This window comes from Salmo salar, chromosome ssa10 (genome assembly GCF_905237065.1).
Source record: "Salmo salar chromosome ssa10, Ssal_v3.1, whole genome shotgun sequence".
Taxonomy (NCBI): domain Eukaryota; kingdom Metazoa; phylum Chordata; class Actinopteri; order Salmoniformes; family Salmonidae; genus Salmo; species Salmo salar.
This window is the reverse complement of record NC_059451.1, coordinates 18,410,428-18,427,310: the sequence shown is the minus strand read 5'-3', so window position 1 is coordinate 18,427,310 and position 16,883 is coordinate 18,410,428. Positions and strand designations below refer to the sequence as shown.

The 16,883-nt window shown below is 44.4% G+C and overlaps 1 protein-coding gene across 1 annotated transcript; it reads right to left on the bottom strand.

Moving 5' to 3' along the window:
* Positions 1–343: 343 nt before the first annotated feature.
* On the bottom strand, positions 344–16,719 carry LOC106613678 (megakaryocyte-associated tyrosine-protein kinase). The gene is made up of 13 exons (XM_014216187.2): positions 11,624–16,719; positions 11,128–11,185; positions 10,819–10,929; positions 10,490–10,605; positions 10,046–10,265; positions 5,095–5,188; positions 4,831–4,896; positions 4,598–4,697; positions 4,337–4,421; positions 4,062–4,135; positions 3,666–3,861; positions 3,344–3,430; positions 344–1,835 (listed from the first exon to the last, which is right to left on the bottom strand). The coding sequence occupies exons 2-13, from the start codon at positions 11,134–11,136 to the stop codon at positions 1,650–1,652; spliced, it is 1,344 nt and encodes a 447-aa protein (XP_014071662.1). The 5' UTR covers positions 11,137–11,185; positions 11,624–16,719; the 3' UTR covers positions 344–1,649.
* Between the last annotated feature and the right edge of the window lie 164 nt (positions 16,720–16,883).

The window sequence follows — 16,883 nt, the reverse complement described above, 5'->3', positions numbered from 1 at the left end:
GTGGTTTCCAGTCATTTTAAATCTACTGCACGGTACCGGTAGTGGCCAATTAACTGTAGGGCTTTCCTTCTTCAATTCCTTCTTCATTCACACAATTCCTTCTTCAATACCCATCGTCTTGAACCAGAAATAAGTGAAATGCCACCGAAATCTTTTAATAAGTTAAAAGTGATCCTATTTATTTTTTCATCATTTCTTGGAATATTTCAAATCCTCCATTAGAAGTTTTAGGGAAACAAAGCAAATCAACACACAGGCCCTATGGTGATGTGATGGGAGCGGATCAGGACTCAATCTGGGGTCCATCCCATGGGTGAAAGACAAATACCAGGCTTACAAAGACTTAAAACTAATGACATCTTTAATTTGGGTTGTAACGTGACAACAATAATAAAATAAAAATCTCTCCCCTCTCTAATCTGAGTTGAGTTAAATCATAGCTGCTTGAAGACAGAGGAACCTTGGTTGTTTTAGAGATAAGTCCCTTATGTGCTCTTCATTATTTTTATTTTTTTGTAAACCCCAGATGCAGTATGTTTCTCTTCTTTGTAAATGTCCATTGTCCAAAATCCAACAATTACTGTTCAAACCGAGCACCCCTTTGCTTTTAGGAACTGGATTTAATAAAGAAATTCCCTTTACACAGATAGATCGACTAAGACCTGCTGAGTCACTGGTTGTATGGGAGTATAGACCTACTACATTTATGGCAAATGAACTGAAAATAAAATAGGATATTCCGTCCCAATCCCCTGTAGCTCCTCAGAGCTTGTACACAGACAAACTGCTGTCGGCTTTGTAATTCCTTACTAATATCAGCAATAACATTCAAGATTTCACATATTAAGCTCCGAGTCGCAGGGCATATTGCTGGACAATTACAGTCTGAAACAAGCAGATACGGATGATCTGGGATTTAATCCCGGATCAGCATTTTCCCTCTTTCCATCTCTCTCTCTCCCTCAATCCTTTTCGCTCTCTGTCTCTTATGAAAGAAAAATAATGGCCACATATTGGTAACACAAATAATATGTTGCTCAGGAAAGAGAATTGGGGTGTGGAGATATTTTTTTACATTTTAGTCATTTAGCAGACGCTCTTTTCCAGAGCGACTTACAGTAGTGAATGCATACATTTCATGCATTATTTTTATTATTATAATTTTTTTTGTACTGGCCCCCCGTGGGAATCGAACCCACAACCCTGGCGTTGCACACACCATGCTGGCGTTCTAAACACCATGCTCTACCAACTGAGCCACAGGGAAGACTGAGATATGACGAGTTGAGTTGCTCCCTCTAATACCACAGGCAGAAATAAGTGTAAGGACTCTTCATTACAGCAGATCATTCCATAAAAATAAAATAAAAATCGATAACATGTTGTTACAGGTCATGTCTTATTGTAATATCCTGCATCCTTCACCGCACAAACTCAACATACGTTTAAACGATTTTGCCATAAAAACGATATGATTTTTTTCTTTAAGCAAATCAAGATGCGTGATGCTAGAATACGTTGAGTTTCCCGGGAAAGCTGTGAAGCGAGCTGTAACCACTTGGGTCCACCTGTCCCGGGTTACTGTCCCTGCTCCAGGCAGCCCAAAACAAAAGAACAGTAGTTATTTGAATAGGATTATTAAATTGATTTCAGCAGCCAGGGCTGTGTTTGGTCAGCTCTCTCTCCAGCTTCTCCTGTAGTTTCTGAAAGGAGGGCCTCTTCCTGGGCTCAGCCTCCCAGCAGCACCTCATCAGGGCGTAGACACTGGGGGGACACTCCTCTGGAGCCTCCATACGGTAACCCTGCTCCACAAGCTCCTTCACCTCCTTCAGAGACTGAGGAGGGAGACATAAGGAGAAAGACAGAAAAAGATGGGACATGTGATAATGTCATTCCCTCTTAAAGGGCCTGTTAACTTTTTAGTGGACACAAAATGAATATCAAACACATTTTGTCTACATACTGTATCTGTATGTTACATCGCCTGCATTAAACAAGTACAATATGAGTCACTCATTCTAATTATATGGTTAAACCACCACTAAACATGCTTTAAGTCAGTCTAGTTGATCCCCCGCTGGCTACCCATGCTATGTCATCATATTGACCTGCCAGGTAAACAGGGATAGGGCTGGACAGGTACAACGGATTGAGACTGTGTGTCACAGGAGAGTGCAAGTTCCATAATCTCTTCCCCCCTACATGTACAAACACACATACGCACTCATGAACACACAACCTCTCTCCCCCTCCTCACCCCACCCCTTCGTTCTTCTTTTTGGCTGGCTGCCAACAGGAGCTGTTGCCATAGAAACGCGGCCTACAAGCACTAATCCTGGTTTATCCCTGCCATTATTACCTGCTTAGTGCCATTGCTTTGATTCTCTGCTTTACATACCTGTGTGGGGAGTAACTGAGACTCCCTACAAACAGATAAAGCATGAATAAAGAGGATTTTAAGTATGAAGTAAATAAATAATGTACCCTTCCATTTCTCTAGTTAACAAACTCTGCCGTGATGACGGCAGTTATCGGTGCTGCTTCACCAGGACTAGGGTGTTTTTCTTCAAATGAACACATATGGTGACAATGAGTGTCAGTGAAAATGTAGTGCTAAAGAAACAGAGGTCTGGGACAGACTACAGTATATGACCGCATCAGAAACCATGGGACAGAAATATGGTTTAAACCTATTCACAGGGGTCCCCTACTGGTAAAACATCATAACTACACACAGTAGGACCAGAGCCAAGCTTACGAATCCCCTCATTTCCCCCGACACCCATTCAGGAGAGATAAAATGAGTCCGGTGCAAATCCTTGTCCTGTGACGCACTTACACGGCCTTTAACCTCAGGCGGAGTTTCCTTCGTTTCAATACCGTAAGTCTATCAGCGGATAAAGCACTGCTGACGTACGGCATAATGGGTCATAAAGGCATACATGTAAAAACAAACCCGTTTTCCATTAGGACCAACCATAATAGGTGAAACGCGCTGGTGTCAGGATGTTTATGGTGCACCAGGTAGTAAAAACTACTGGGTTGGTACTTTGTCACTGATCAGCGGTAAGATAAGGACACTGGACGCTGCCGTAGGTATCCCAGAGGACACCGTGGCTCTCCTCCCACAGGCTAAGACCTCTGGGAAACATGCTGCAACACCGGTGTCAGAACAGAGGACCTTGCAGCTTCCATGAATGACAGAGCGCTATGGCATGCCATCGTTTCACGCATTACACCACAGATCACATTTGTCTCATACAAATGTTTGTCACATTGTGCTTCCACAGTGACTCACAACGCCACTGATCTTTATGAACGGTGATGTAAAGTCAGGACTCACCATCTTGGGGTAGGGTTGTCGACCATAAGAGAACGTCTCCCAGAGGAGAACACCGTAGCTCCAGACGTCTGACCGCGTGGAGAATTTCTGCAAGACAACCACACATAACCACAAAGGCAAATCAATGATAGGTAGCAAAAATCACAACAACGATGGCTGACTGACATGAGAAGTATTGTCTAATAACGACATAGGCTAAAACCCTGACACCAGCTAACAATCATACACGAATCACATGAATTACACATTCTTTAAGTCTGTGATTACACATACGTCTGTACTGTAAGCGTGATAAAAGTTCGAGAGGTAAACATCATCATACCTCTTTCTTCAGGGCTTCAGGGGCTGTCCATTTGACTGGTAGTTTAGACTTGTCTGAGGCCTTGCAGTCCAACTTGGTCAATCCAAAGTCACTGACCTTGGCCACGCCCTCGTTAGAGACCAGGATGTTACGGGCTGCTAGGTCTCTGTGGACCAACCTCTTAGACTCCAGGTACTCCATACCCTCACATACATCTCTGAACACACAACAACACACAGTCTTATATACTGAAATAGACACAAATGTAAAGTTGGTAATGCGGCAGGGAGAGTACCAAGAAGAGCCGTTTTAACTGTATATGGGATGGGATCAGCTATGAATGACTGTTAAAGGGCAGTGTGACTGTAGTAATGTACAGCGTATAGAGTTCTATTTAACTCTATGATATGGCCTCACAGTGCAAAGCGTAGTAGCTGGTCAGTGCTGATGACATAACGGCCCCTTGTCCGGAGGAAGTTCACCAGATTACCCTGCAACGCACAAATAAAGAGACGGGTGGATAAGAGTTGTGTAATCTAAGTTAGTCCCTAAGTGTGTGCTTGCTACAATTGTTTTGCATCAACAATGTCAGTCTCCTGGACTCCTGGACATTAAGTCTACTCCTAGTATATTTGTTTGTCTTGATTGACGGTGATGACAGATTGACGGTACTGAAGTCACGGCGGCAGTACCTTGGCCATGAGCTCTGTGACGATGTGCAGTCCATTGTGTAGGATCACCCCCAACAACCGCACCAGATTCTTATGCTGCAGTTTCCTAGTGGCGAGTCAGACCAAAAACAATCAATTATGGAAGGAATGAAGGGTGAGGAAGCAAGGAAGTAAGCAAGAAAGGAAGGAAAAAGGGGACGAAGGAACAAAAGACAGATAGAAGTTCCTAAATTGAATTAACTAAGTTAGTCAAGAAAACATGTCTCGTTACTCTCGACTCACGTCATAACAGTGGTCTCTTCTAAGAATGCCTGTGCTGTTACATCACATTTAATGTTCTTTACTGCCACCTTCTGGCCCATGTAGTCTCCTGCATACACCGCTAGGGGACAAAAGGATGAGACCGTCAATTAAACCTGTAACATCTAGAATCAGGGTTCAACTCAACGTTAGAATGGTTTACCGGCTCATTTTCAACAAACAAAAAAAATCACAATAAGACATTGCAATCTCACCTCCAAACTCCCCCTCCCCGATACTCCCTCCCAAGGTCAGCTCCCTGAAGTCCAGCAGCCATCCCGCTGTGACACAGACAGAGACACCAGTCTAAAACAAGTAGCTTTTCATTCTTTATAGCTCTCACTTCAAAAGAAAAGACGTGAGACACACCCTCCCACCCACAAAATACCCTGTGGCCCCCACCCAGAAAGGCATAGATCTCGGAGCCTTGAGGAGGCCAACTCTGACACATCACGAGACTGTAAAGCCCAAGCACTTACTTTTAGACAGCTCCAACTCAGCTGACTTGGTGCCCTCCTTCTCTTTGGGCTTTAGAAGTTTGGTAACAATAGCTCCCTTGTGCTTGGAGTAGAACTGCAAAGATAGCCATTAGTGACAGCTTATATTAAAAACAGAGACTGAACTATACTGTCATTGACACTTTTGGAGAGAATCATGCTGTGTTAGTGAGCTAAGCTTCAACATCTGCCCCATATCAGCTGTGGTTAGTGCACTGTGGCTTTGCAGTGAAACTAAAGAAGACTTGTGTCCTGACGACTGTTATGACGTGCCGTTTGAGCTAGATTTACAAAATATATCTGTCGCAAACTTATGAGCGTTGTTCATTTTTTTTTACTAAGTTTGTTGCTAAAACTCACAACACAAGTGTGTGTATGGGCCACATACAGTATACTGAATGTATGTACAGTATGTAGTGGTAGTTATTCATTCTAAAAGTAAACTAATTTAGTGCTGTGACAACCCTGGGTTTATAAGCGCGGAAATCGACTCTGCCGCTCGAGCACGCTTTTGCGGCACAGTCGATAGCGCGCCGGACTTCGGGCTTGAAGGTCGAGGGTTCGAGACCTGCTCCCTGCTGTTTCATTACAGTACTATCGAAAAGAAAACAGAATGATGGTATGGTGAACTGTACAAAAACATATTTTATTTTTAAATCCAATAGTCCTGCCCACAGCTGTGTGTGTGTCAGCGAGCAGCTGGATTCTCCCTTTACTTCCTCACAAGAGTTAGTCAGCGATATGAGTGTGGACTAAAGACATCTGTGCTCCACAGATGAGGCATATTTAGTCTTTACAGTCACTCACATCTCCGAACACCATTGTGTCTGTGCTTTCCAATAGCTCGGAAACTCACAGGCTCAATATAAACATTAAAAAGGTCTGCTGAGACTGAAATCTTTCTTGTAAACAACACTTCCTTTCAAATGGGTCACAGTTAGCCTTGGTGTGGTTCAAGTCAAATTCAGTGTGATCATTTTTCCATAGAGAGGCTCCCTGTTGTGACAATGAACATTAGCTCATCAGCATAAAACCGTAGGCAAGATATTTGTTAGGAAACCCTCAAATCAAATGTTATTTGTCACATGCTTCGTAAACTACAGGTGTAGACTAACAGTGAAATGCTTACTTAGTGGTCTTTTCCAACAATGCAGAGTTAAAGATAAAGTGACACGAGAAATAAATACACAATGAAAAACAAAAAAGATTCAAAATAACATAGCTATAAACTGCGAGAACCAGTACCAAATCAAATCACATTTTATTTGTCACATGCCGAGTCGATGTGCAGGGGTACGAGGTAATTGAGGTAGCTATAGGGGTAAAGTGAGTAGACAACAGGATATAATAGAATGAGCTGTAGCAGCAGCTTATGTGGAGCAGCAGCGTATGTGGTATGAAAGTGTGTGCATGGCTTCACTATGCAGGTAGTAGGAAATACCACCAGCATGCAGGTGTGGGCGTATGTAGTGTGTGTGTGTGTGTGTGTGTGTGTGTGTGTGTGTGTGTATGCGATGTGGTGTAAGTGTAATATGTGTCAGTGTGTGGGTTGAGTCCAGTGTGTGTGCATATGCAGGTAGTCCTTGTAGCCATTTGATTAGCTATTTAGCAGTCTTGTTTAGCATTTGTATGGCTTAGAGATCGAATCGTACTACACCGGCTCTGACGCTCGTCGGATGTGGCAGGGCTTGCAAACCATTAAAGATTGCAAAGGGAAGCACAGCCGAGAGCTGCCCAGTGACACGAGCCTACCAGACAAGCTAAACCACTTCTATGCTCGCTTTGAGGTAAATAACACTGAAACATGCATGAGTACACCAGCTGTTCCGGAAGACTGTGTGATCACGCTCTCGGCTGTGTACTGCGAGCATGAGCTGACCAACTGGCAAGTGTCTTCACTGACATTTTCAATCTCTCCCTGTCTAAGTCTGTAATAACAACATGCTTTAAGCAGACCATCATAGTCCCTGTGCCCAAGAACACTAAGGTAACCTGCCAAAGTGACTACTGACCCGCAGTGCTCACGTCTGTAGCTATGAAGTGCTTTGAAAGGCTGGTCATGGCTCACATCAACACCGTTATCCCAGAAACCCTAGACCCACTCCAATTTGCATACCGCCTCAACAGATCCACAGATGATGCAATCTCAATTGCACTCCACACTGCCCTTTCCCACCTGGACAAAAGGAACACCTATGTGAGAATGCTATTCATTGACTACAGCTCAGCATTCAACACCATAGTGCCCTCAAAGCTCATCAATAAGCTAAGGACCCTGGGACTAAACACCTCCCTCTGCAACTGGATCCTGGACTTCATGACGGGCCGCCCCCAGGTGGTAAGGGTAGATAACACATCCGCCATGCTGATCCTCAACACAGGGGCCCCTCAGGGGTGCGTTCTCAGTCCCCTCCTGTACTCCCTATTCTCTCATGACTGCACAGCCAGGTACGACTCCAACACCATCACTAAGTTTGCCGATGACACAACAGTTGTAGGCCTGATCACCGACAATGACGAGACATCTTATAGGTAGGAGGTCAGAGATCTGGCCGTGGTGCCAGAACAACAACCTTTCCCTCAACGTGATCAAGACAAAGGAGATGATTGTGGACTACAGGAAAAAGAGGACCGAACACGCTCACATTCTCATTGACGGGGCTGTGGTGTTCCTTGGTGTCCACATCACCAACAAACGAACATGGTCCCAGCACACCAAGATAGTCACGAAGAGGGCACGACAAAACCTATTCCTCTTCAGGAGACTAAAAAGATTTGGCATGGGTCCTCACATCCTCAAAAGGTTCTACAGCTGCACCATCGAGAGCACCCTGACTGGTTGCATCACTGCCTGGTATGGCAACTGCTTGGCCTCCGACTGCAAGGCACTACAGAGGGTAGTGCGTACGGCCCAGTACATCACTGGGGCCAAGCTTCCTGCCATCCAGGACCTCTATGCCAGGTGGTGTCAGAGGAAGGCCCTAAAAATTGTCAAAGACTCCAGCCACCCTAGTCATAGACTGTTCTCTCTGCTACTGCACGGCAAGCGGTACCGGAGTGCCAAGTCTAGGTCCAAGAGACTTCTAAACAACTTCTACCCCCAAGCAATAAGGCTCCTGAACATCTAATCAAATGGCTACCCAGACTATTTGCATTGCCCCCCCCCACCCCTATACTGTTGCTACTCTCTGTTGGTATCATTTATGCATAGTCACTTTAATAACTCTACCTACATGTACATATTACCTCGATTAACTCGACTAACCGGTGCCCCCACACATTGACTCTGTACCGGTAACCCCCTATATATAGTCTCGTTATTGTTATTTTACTGCTGCTCTTTAATTACTTGTTATTTTTATTTCTTATTCGTCTTTTTTTTAAACTGCATTGTTGGTTAGGGGCTCGTAAGCAAGCATTTCACTGTAAGGTCTACCTGTTGTATTCGGTGCATGTGACTAATACAATTTGATTTGATTTGAGTAGAAGCTTTTCAGGGTCCTGTTGGTTCCAGACTTGGTGCACTGGTACTGCTTGTCGTGCGGTAGCAGAAAGAATAGTCTATGGCTTGGGTGTCTGGAGTCTGACATGTTTTTGGGCCTTCCTCTGACACCGCCTGGTATAGAGGTCCTGGATGGCAGGGAGCTCGGCCCTAGTGATGCACTGGTCCGTACTCAACACTCTCTGTAGCGCCTTGAGGTTGGGTGCCTTGCAGTACCAAGCAATGATGCAGCAAGTCAAGATGCTCTCAATGGTGCAGCTGTAGAACTTCTGAGGATGTGAGAGCCCATGCCAAATCTTTTCAGCCTCCTGTGGGGGAAGAGGCACTGTCGTGCCCTCTTAACAACTGTGTGGGTGTGTATGGACCATATTAAGTCCTTAGTGATGTGGGCACCGAAGAACTTGACGCTCTCGACCTGCTCCACTACAGCCCCATCGATGTGGATAAGGGTGTGCTCGCCCCTCTGTTTCCTGTAGTCCACGATAAGCTCCTTTGTCTTGCTGACATTGAGGGAGAGGTTGTTGTCCTGGCACCAGACTGCTAGGTCTCTGACCTCCTCCCTATACGCTGCCTCATCTTTGCCTGTGATCAGTACTACCAATGTCGTGTCGTCAGCAAACTTTATGATGGTGTTGGAGTCGTGCGCGGCCACACAGCCGTGGATGAACAGAGAGTACAGGAGGGGACTAAGCAAATACCCCTGAGGGGCCCCAGTGTTGAAGGTTAGCGCGGCAGATGTTGTTGCCTACCCTCACCGCCTGGGGGCGGCCCGTCAAGAAGTCAAGGATCCAGTTGCAAAGGGAGTCCCAGGGTCCTGAGCTTGGTGATGAGCTTGGAAGGAGGTATGGTGTTGAATGCTGAGCTGTAGTCAATTAACAACATTCTTACATAGGCATTCCTTTTGTCCAAGTGTGTGAGGTCAGTGTGCGTCACCTGTGGATCTTTTGGGGTGGTATGAAATTTGGAGTGGGTCCAGGGTGTCTGGGATGATGGTGTTCATGTGAGCCATGACCAGAATTTCAAAGCATTTCATAGCTATAGATGTGAGCGCTATGGGGCGATGGTCATTTAGGCAGGTTACCTTGGCGTTCTTGAGCACGGGGACTATGGTGGTCTGCTTGAAACATACAGGTATTACAGACCGGATCAGGGACAGGTTGAAAATGTCAGTGAAGACACTTGCCATCTGTCAGTGCATGCGCCGAGTACGATCCAGGAATTCCGTCTGGCCCCGTGGCCTTAGGAATGTTAAGCTGTTTATTAAAAAGTCTGCACTGCGTACACATATCCCAACATGTTCAGCTAATTTTCTATATAAAAACTCCTGACCCTATCAATAAGGTCTGTCTTACAAAATAGATTTTATCTCAATGAGACTAAACTTGAAAAATAAAAGTTGAAATAAACCAAACAGATCTATCTCCTCCTCACCTCTATCATGTCTAAGAGGTTGTAGAAGTACTGGGTGTTGTCGATGGTCAGTTTGCTGTCCTGGTAGATGACTCGGTAGTGGATGACCTGGCTGGAGTAGCTGACACAGAGCACGTAGTCACCAGGGTGGCGGATGGACTCCCGCACCAGGAACAGGCCATCCTCCACAGGCAGCAGCTTGGACACCGCCTCAGGACCTGAGATCTTCCCATGGAACCAGCTGGCGTGGACCAACAGAGTTATTGGTCGGGATTAGATAGCTATTCCATAAAGGGCCAGGGGTTGTCGCATGGTCAGGAAAACCACTTGGCCCTAGCTCACAGCTAACCAAACTGGACCAAATCTTCCATCTCAATTGTACTATAGTTGTACGCTATAAAATAGGTGTATTGTAATATAGGTCTATATATAGAAGTCCAGACGCATAGCCTTAAATTGACCTACGGCATGAGACTGAGACTAGGGTCGACGCAAATGGCCTCTCGTTCTCGCACGTTGGTGGTAGAGATGAGTCCTTCCTCTCCTGTGGTGTTGTGTCTGGCTATGTAATGTCCTTTCCCCTAGAAAACAGCATCAGAATAGCATTCAGTAGAATCATGCAAATAGCTTCATTTCATCTCAACTGTATTTATAGAGCCCCCACCAGAGTAGACAGTGCACAAAGAGCAGGGGAAAGTTTATTACATTATTACATTTGAAAAGTACATTGTGTGCAACGAGGGCCCCTGAGCCCCTTTTCTGACACCAGAATAACAACATAAGTTGTTATGTACCGTTCCTGTTTCCACAATAGTGAGGATGTCTCCTTTGCGGTAGGCCAGTTCACCAGCTTTAGGTTTGCTGTGGTCACGCTTGGCAACACATGTGCTGGACACCCAACTCTTCTATAAGGGAGAGATATAGAAGGCAACTTTGACATTTACAGCATCAGTTGCTCAAAAACTCAAAATAAAATTCAAGTTCAGACATGGTGGTACATTAACCACTTATTTCTCAGGAGGGAAAGAGTCACGACAGTGTCATGACAGAAGTAATGATTTTATCTCCCAGTAACTGACCCAGGACATACAATTGATACATACCATTGCCATACTCAAGAATAAGTTTGGATCGATGTAAATGAATCAGTAATGAGAACACCTGTTCAAGGAGAGAAAATTTCTTATGAGAAACACCATCTGGAAAACTTTTAACACAATTCTAGCAATAATAGTAGGCTAAATAAACAACACGTTAGAGTAACAGTAGCCTACCACTGCTCCCTTCCCAGTCATTAAAATAGATACATTCCTAAAAAAAATAAACCCTATTTTAAGGAGCAGTTCTATATAAGAAAATAAATAGGCAACAGCATTAAAACAGACCACTCAAGGTGGGACATCATATGGCAGTCAGATAGATACCTGTGGCTCAGCAATGAAGCAAACTGTAATATGGTCCAAAGACAGATGTGATGAGCGGTCATAAGATGCAGGCATTTAGTGAGCTATAGCGACTAACGTGTGAACTAAGACTATTTATTTCCTGATAATGAGAACTCAAGTGAAGCTATAACATTGAGCTGAAACTGTTACTTACCTATAACGCTAAATGTGTTCACAATGTAGATCAGCATTAGGATTCGATCTGTCCTATTTCTCATTGCAGTTTCGATTTGTGGAATGAGTGCGGACGCCAGTGACCAGTCGCACCGGCGCGTCGCATCACAGGCTGTTTAGTAACAAAGAGAATCGAGTTAGAAATTGACGCGTAATTCTTCCTTTATGCGGTTAAAAGTTCCAACGACAAGCACATAATGTTAAGATAATGTTTATAACGCCAACCCAGAGATGGCGCCTGTGGGGCACCTTCTAGGATATATAAACAGGTATATTATGAGTGTCTGATTAGGATGTTGTGACCTGTAACATGTTATACCTGAGTAAAGGATTATGCTTGAACTTTACCAAACTCTCCGACGTGAGTTATTCACAGAAAAACATGGTGTCAGAGAAAATAACCCAAAGTCAAGCGCTACGGAAAATAGGACAATGTATGTGGACAATGTAATCGCTGTCGGATAAACGCAGATAAGTGGAACAAATGAACGAGGACGAAGAGTCTGCAATGTCTCTCAGTCAAATTCCGGTGGCTAGCGCCATGGACATGAACGGCGATTTGTATCATGTGAGAGTGGCAACACTGCTCAGTGTTTTGGAAGAGAGTGCCATATGCTTCAGCGTCACCCAGATCTGTGGGAAGAGGATATAAACAATTATAAGACAATCCTTAACGTTTTACAAAGACATTTTGAACCCACTCGTAATGTAAATAATTAAAGATTCATTTTTAACACGTGAACAAACTCAAGCAGACGTCTGGTCAATATATTGTGAGGTTGCGTCAATTGTCGGATTCTTGTGCTTTCGGGTCAATGATAGACGAAATGATCAGAGACAGACTTGTGATTGGCTGTAAAGATAACGGAGTAAGAGCAAGTATGCTGCGCGAACCACAACGCGGAATAAAGGCATAGATATATGCAGAGCAAACGAACAGACGCAGATCCAATTAAAAAAGATGAACACTGTCCCTGAACAGGCAGAATCAGTCAATTATGCCACTCAGAACAAATACAGAGACCATGTCGATAGAAAATGGAAACAATTAATCGGACAGTGATCTAAGACGGAAAAATACTAAAGAAGGGTGCAGGTACTGTGGATCAACACACGCAAGAGCCACATGCCCACCATATGGGGTTATATGCAAATTCTTTGGAAAAAAACATAAAGTAAGCCTGTCAATCTGCTAGAACAGGATACATGCAGTGATCAAAATGATGCTGAAGAAGCAGACATGCTATACATGAGATGTTAATTCTGTTCAAAGTGGCAAAGATAAATGGTTTACAAACTTAAAGCTTACCCCATTGATATGTGACAACTGTGATTATGATCCAAGCAGCACTATCAAATGCCAGCTAGACAGTGGCTCAACTGTCAATATACTCAGCTACAGAGACTTTATGCAAGTAATGTAGGATGGAGATGCAAAGCTACAACCAAGCAAGGCTGTACCAGTAGGGGAGTGAACTACAAGCCAATCATGATGGGGAAACATGTACTAAAGTTCCAAGTGGTGAAAACCTTGCAAAAGCCTCTCTTTTCAGCAGAAACATGTGTTCAACCACCAGCATGTCATTCATCATGTCAACACTAAAAACAAAAGGTCCCATCAGACTCGAACACCTCAGAGGCAATATTGAAACAGTTTGAGGACGTTTTTGAAGGGCTTCACCTGGTGGTGGATGAGTCTGTTAGATCAGGTCAACAGCTCTCCCTCCCCCCATTCCACGGAAGGAAAATATACTAAAGGCTGTTGAGTCAATGGAGGAACTGGGTGTCATTACGAAGGTCACCAATCCTACTAAGTGGATAAGCAACATGGTTGTTGCTGGCAAAATAAGAGTCTGCCTTGATCCAAGTTCCCTGAACAAAGCCTTATGTAGGACACATTACCAAATGCCTACCATTGAAGAGATACTGCCAAGCCTGGCAAAAGTGAAAATCTTTTGACTTATGGATGCAAAAAAATGGGTACTGGCAGGTACGTTTGGATGAAGAGTAGTTAACCCATCCCATTTTGGACCCCAATGGTAGATACCGGTGGACAAAGTTACCATTTGGAGTGAAACCAGCGAAGGCAACATGATGCACTTCAGGGACTGCCAGGAATAAGCGTCATAGCTAATGACATCATGGTATATGGCTGTGGTGCTACTATGGAAGAAGCATTGCAGGACCATGACCACAACCTGACTCAGCCCTTACAAAGAGCAAGGGAGATGAATCTAAAGCTGAATAAAGACAAAGTTAAGCTCAGGCTCACCAGTATTACATACATGGGACATCTTTTGACAGCTGAAGACCTGAAGCCAGACCCCAAGAAGGTGGAGGCAGTACAGCAAATGCCGACACCTACAGGTGCAAAAGCAGCGCAGCGACTGCTTGGTTTTGTAAATTACTTAGCCAAATTCATACCTCGTCTGACGTATTCGAGCCATTGTGTCGGGTGACCAATAAAGATGTGCTGTGGGCATGGCTTCCTCAACATGATGCATTGGCGCAAATCAAGACATTGGTAAGCAACCAACCAATAATGAGGTACTATGACCTCTCTGAAGTGACCCTACAATGTGATGCAAGTGACAAAGGCCTAGGGGCAGCGCTCTTGCAGAAGGGGCAGCCCATTGCATTTGCTTCAAGGACATTGACACCCACGGAGCAAGGATATGGCCAACTTGAAAAGGAGTGCCTAGCCATAGTGTTCGCCTGTGACCGTCTGTGATCAATACCTTCATGGTAGGGACTTTATCACAGTGCACACTGATCACAAGCCGCTTGAGGTTATCTTCAAAAAACACTTCTGTCTGCCCCGAAGCGACTTCAAAAAGGATGATGCTAAAGCTTCAGCGTTATCAACTACAGGTAGTATACAAGAAAGGAATAGAGCTTCACATTGCAGATTTCTTGTCTAGAGCAGCACTACAAACAACTAGTCACCCACAATATCGGACAAATGAGACAGTATGCTGTACAGGCGGAGTTTGAAGATGTGAACCATGCTACTGATCAAAACATCTCCCCGCAGACACGGGATGCTAGCAAAGCTCATTCAACAGAGGACAAGACTTCTCAAATGCTTCAGTCTTTTATCCTAAGAGGCTGGCCAGACACAAGAAAGAGTACGCCCATCCTGGTGAGGGACTACTGGACATACAGAGACAAACTCACAATACAGGAAGAGGTTGTCTACAAAGGCGACAGGGTGGTAGTGCCAGAAATTCTACGTCCAATGATTCTCTCTCGTATCCATGCAGGGCACTCAGGGGTCGAAGCCAGTCTCAGGAAAGCCAGAGACTCAGTATTCTGGACCAATATGACCCAAGAAATGAAACATTTTATGGCTGTGTGCAGCATATGTAATGCTAATCTACCTAAGCAGCAAAAGGAAACGCTGCAGCCACATGACATACCAACACGTCCTTGGTCTAAAGTGGGAATGGATCTGTTCACAGTAAAGAACGTTCCTTTTCTGATTTATGGGAGGTAGAGAAAGTGATTGACACAACAGTCGGTTGCATCATTGACTGTTGTAAGCAGCAGTTTAGCAGGTATGGCATACCTGACAGTGGTGTAGTTACAGATAATGGGACCCAGTTCACAAGTCAAGACTTTGCTTTGTTTGCAAAAGCCTGGGAATTCCATCATGTGACCTCTTCACCATAACACAGAGTAATGGTAAGTCAGAGTCAGCAGTGAAAATAGCAGACTTATCACAAAGGCAAAGGCATTTTGGCGTGGAGAAATACTCCCACAGAGGGCTTCGGCAGCAGTCCTGTACAGCACTTAATGTCTAGACGCACCCACTCTTTGTTGCCAACTCCCAAGCTCCTCACACCAAAGGTTTTTGGGGATATTCAGGGACACAAACGTGCAAGTCAGGACAAGTCAAAACATTACTATGACCAGCATGCAAAAAATCTGCCTGTAATAAACAAGGCCAAGCTGTCAGAGTGCTCCTGTCACCTCACGCCAGGGATGCCACTTGGGAGTCTTGGCACATGCATAGGGCACATCAGCGCAAGGTCATATGACGTGGTAGTAAAGGGCCGAAAGTATGGAAGGAACCGGAAGGACATGCGCCCAGTTCAGGAGAGCATAGGACACAGGAGGGACACATGGGGAAAATGGTGGATGGATGGGGTGGGCAAGACACATAATGAGACGGGGAAGACCCCACCAGGGCAGTTATCTCTGCCGACCGTGGCTGTGGGAGAGGACCCCAGAGGTGCCCAATATGCTACCAGTGCGAAGCACTAGGACAAGGACTAATGTAAGACTGCCCCTGCGGTATGGGCACTATGGACAACAATTTTTTATTTTTAAATCTTTAAAAAAATTAAGTGTTGATAATGTAAATAGGCATTTTCACTGTGGTATTAAAGTGGTATGAAGTGCTCGAGCTAACTCGAAATTAAAAGGAAGATAAGATAATGGTTACAATGCACTAGTGGGGCACCTATCTAGGATTTATAAACAGGTGCATTATGAGTGTCTGATTAGGATGTTGTAACATGTTATACCTGAGTGAAGGATTATGCTTGAATTTTTCCTAACTCAACATGAGTTATTCACATTAAAACAATGAGGTTGTGTGTTAAGCAAATACGCACCTTAGAACACTAGGCAGCGCTTCAATGATTATTCACCACCTTGCCTGGAAACCAGACATTGAATTGTAACGTTTGAATCAGGAACGTTTCCCCTGGCTCTACAAGCCAGAATGTTGAATCAAATGATATTTTTTACTACTTTTGCGGTTGGTCCTTTTGGCGGTAGAAATGTGACATATCCACAGGAAAGAATTACATCAACTTTTCAAAGCGCTGATAGTGCATTTCGATTTCCATCACCTGAAACATGTGTACGAGTTCGGCAAGTATGCATGTATTTTTATTTTGTGCGCATGCTTAAGGTAAGAAATCTGAACACACTACCAGCGCTTTGAAAAGTTGATGTAATTTATACGTGTGGATATATTGGTCTCACATTCCTACCGCTAAAAGTTCCAACCGCATGAACAGCTGGTAAAGTATGTTAATATAAATGTATTCAACATTCTGGCTTGTAGAGGTTGAGAGAACTTTCCTGATTCAAACACTCATTTCTGCCAGACGGAATTCAACTTCAGTTTTCCAGGCCAATCGCCACCCACTTTAGCCCATCTCATCTGATTGCTGCACCCTTTATAGTCAATATACCAGAGGGGTGTGATAGGATACAATTGCTACTTG

Excerpts from the sequence above, each read along its gene's own strand:
- LOC106613678 (XM_014216187.2), bottom strand. Across the intron at positions 10,606-10,818 it reads CTATTGTGGAAACAGGAACG|GGGAAAGGACATTACATAGC; the intron begins GTACATAACAAC and ends GCTGTTTTCTAG. Across the intron at positions 3,431-3,665 it reads CTGAAGCCCTGAAGAAAGAG|AAATTCTCCACGCGGTCAGA; the intron begins GTATGATGATGT and ends GTTGTCTTGCAG.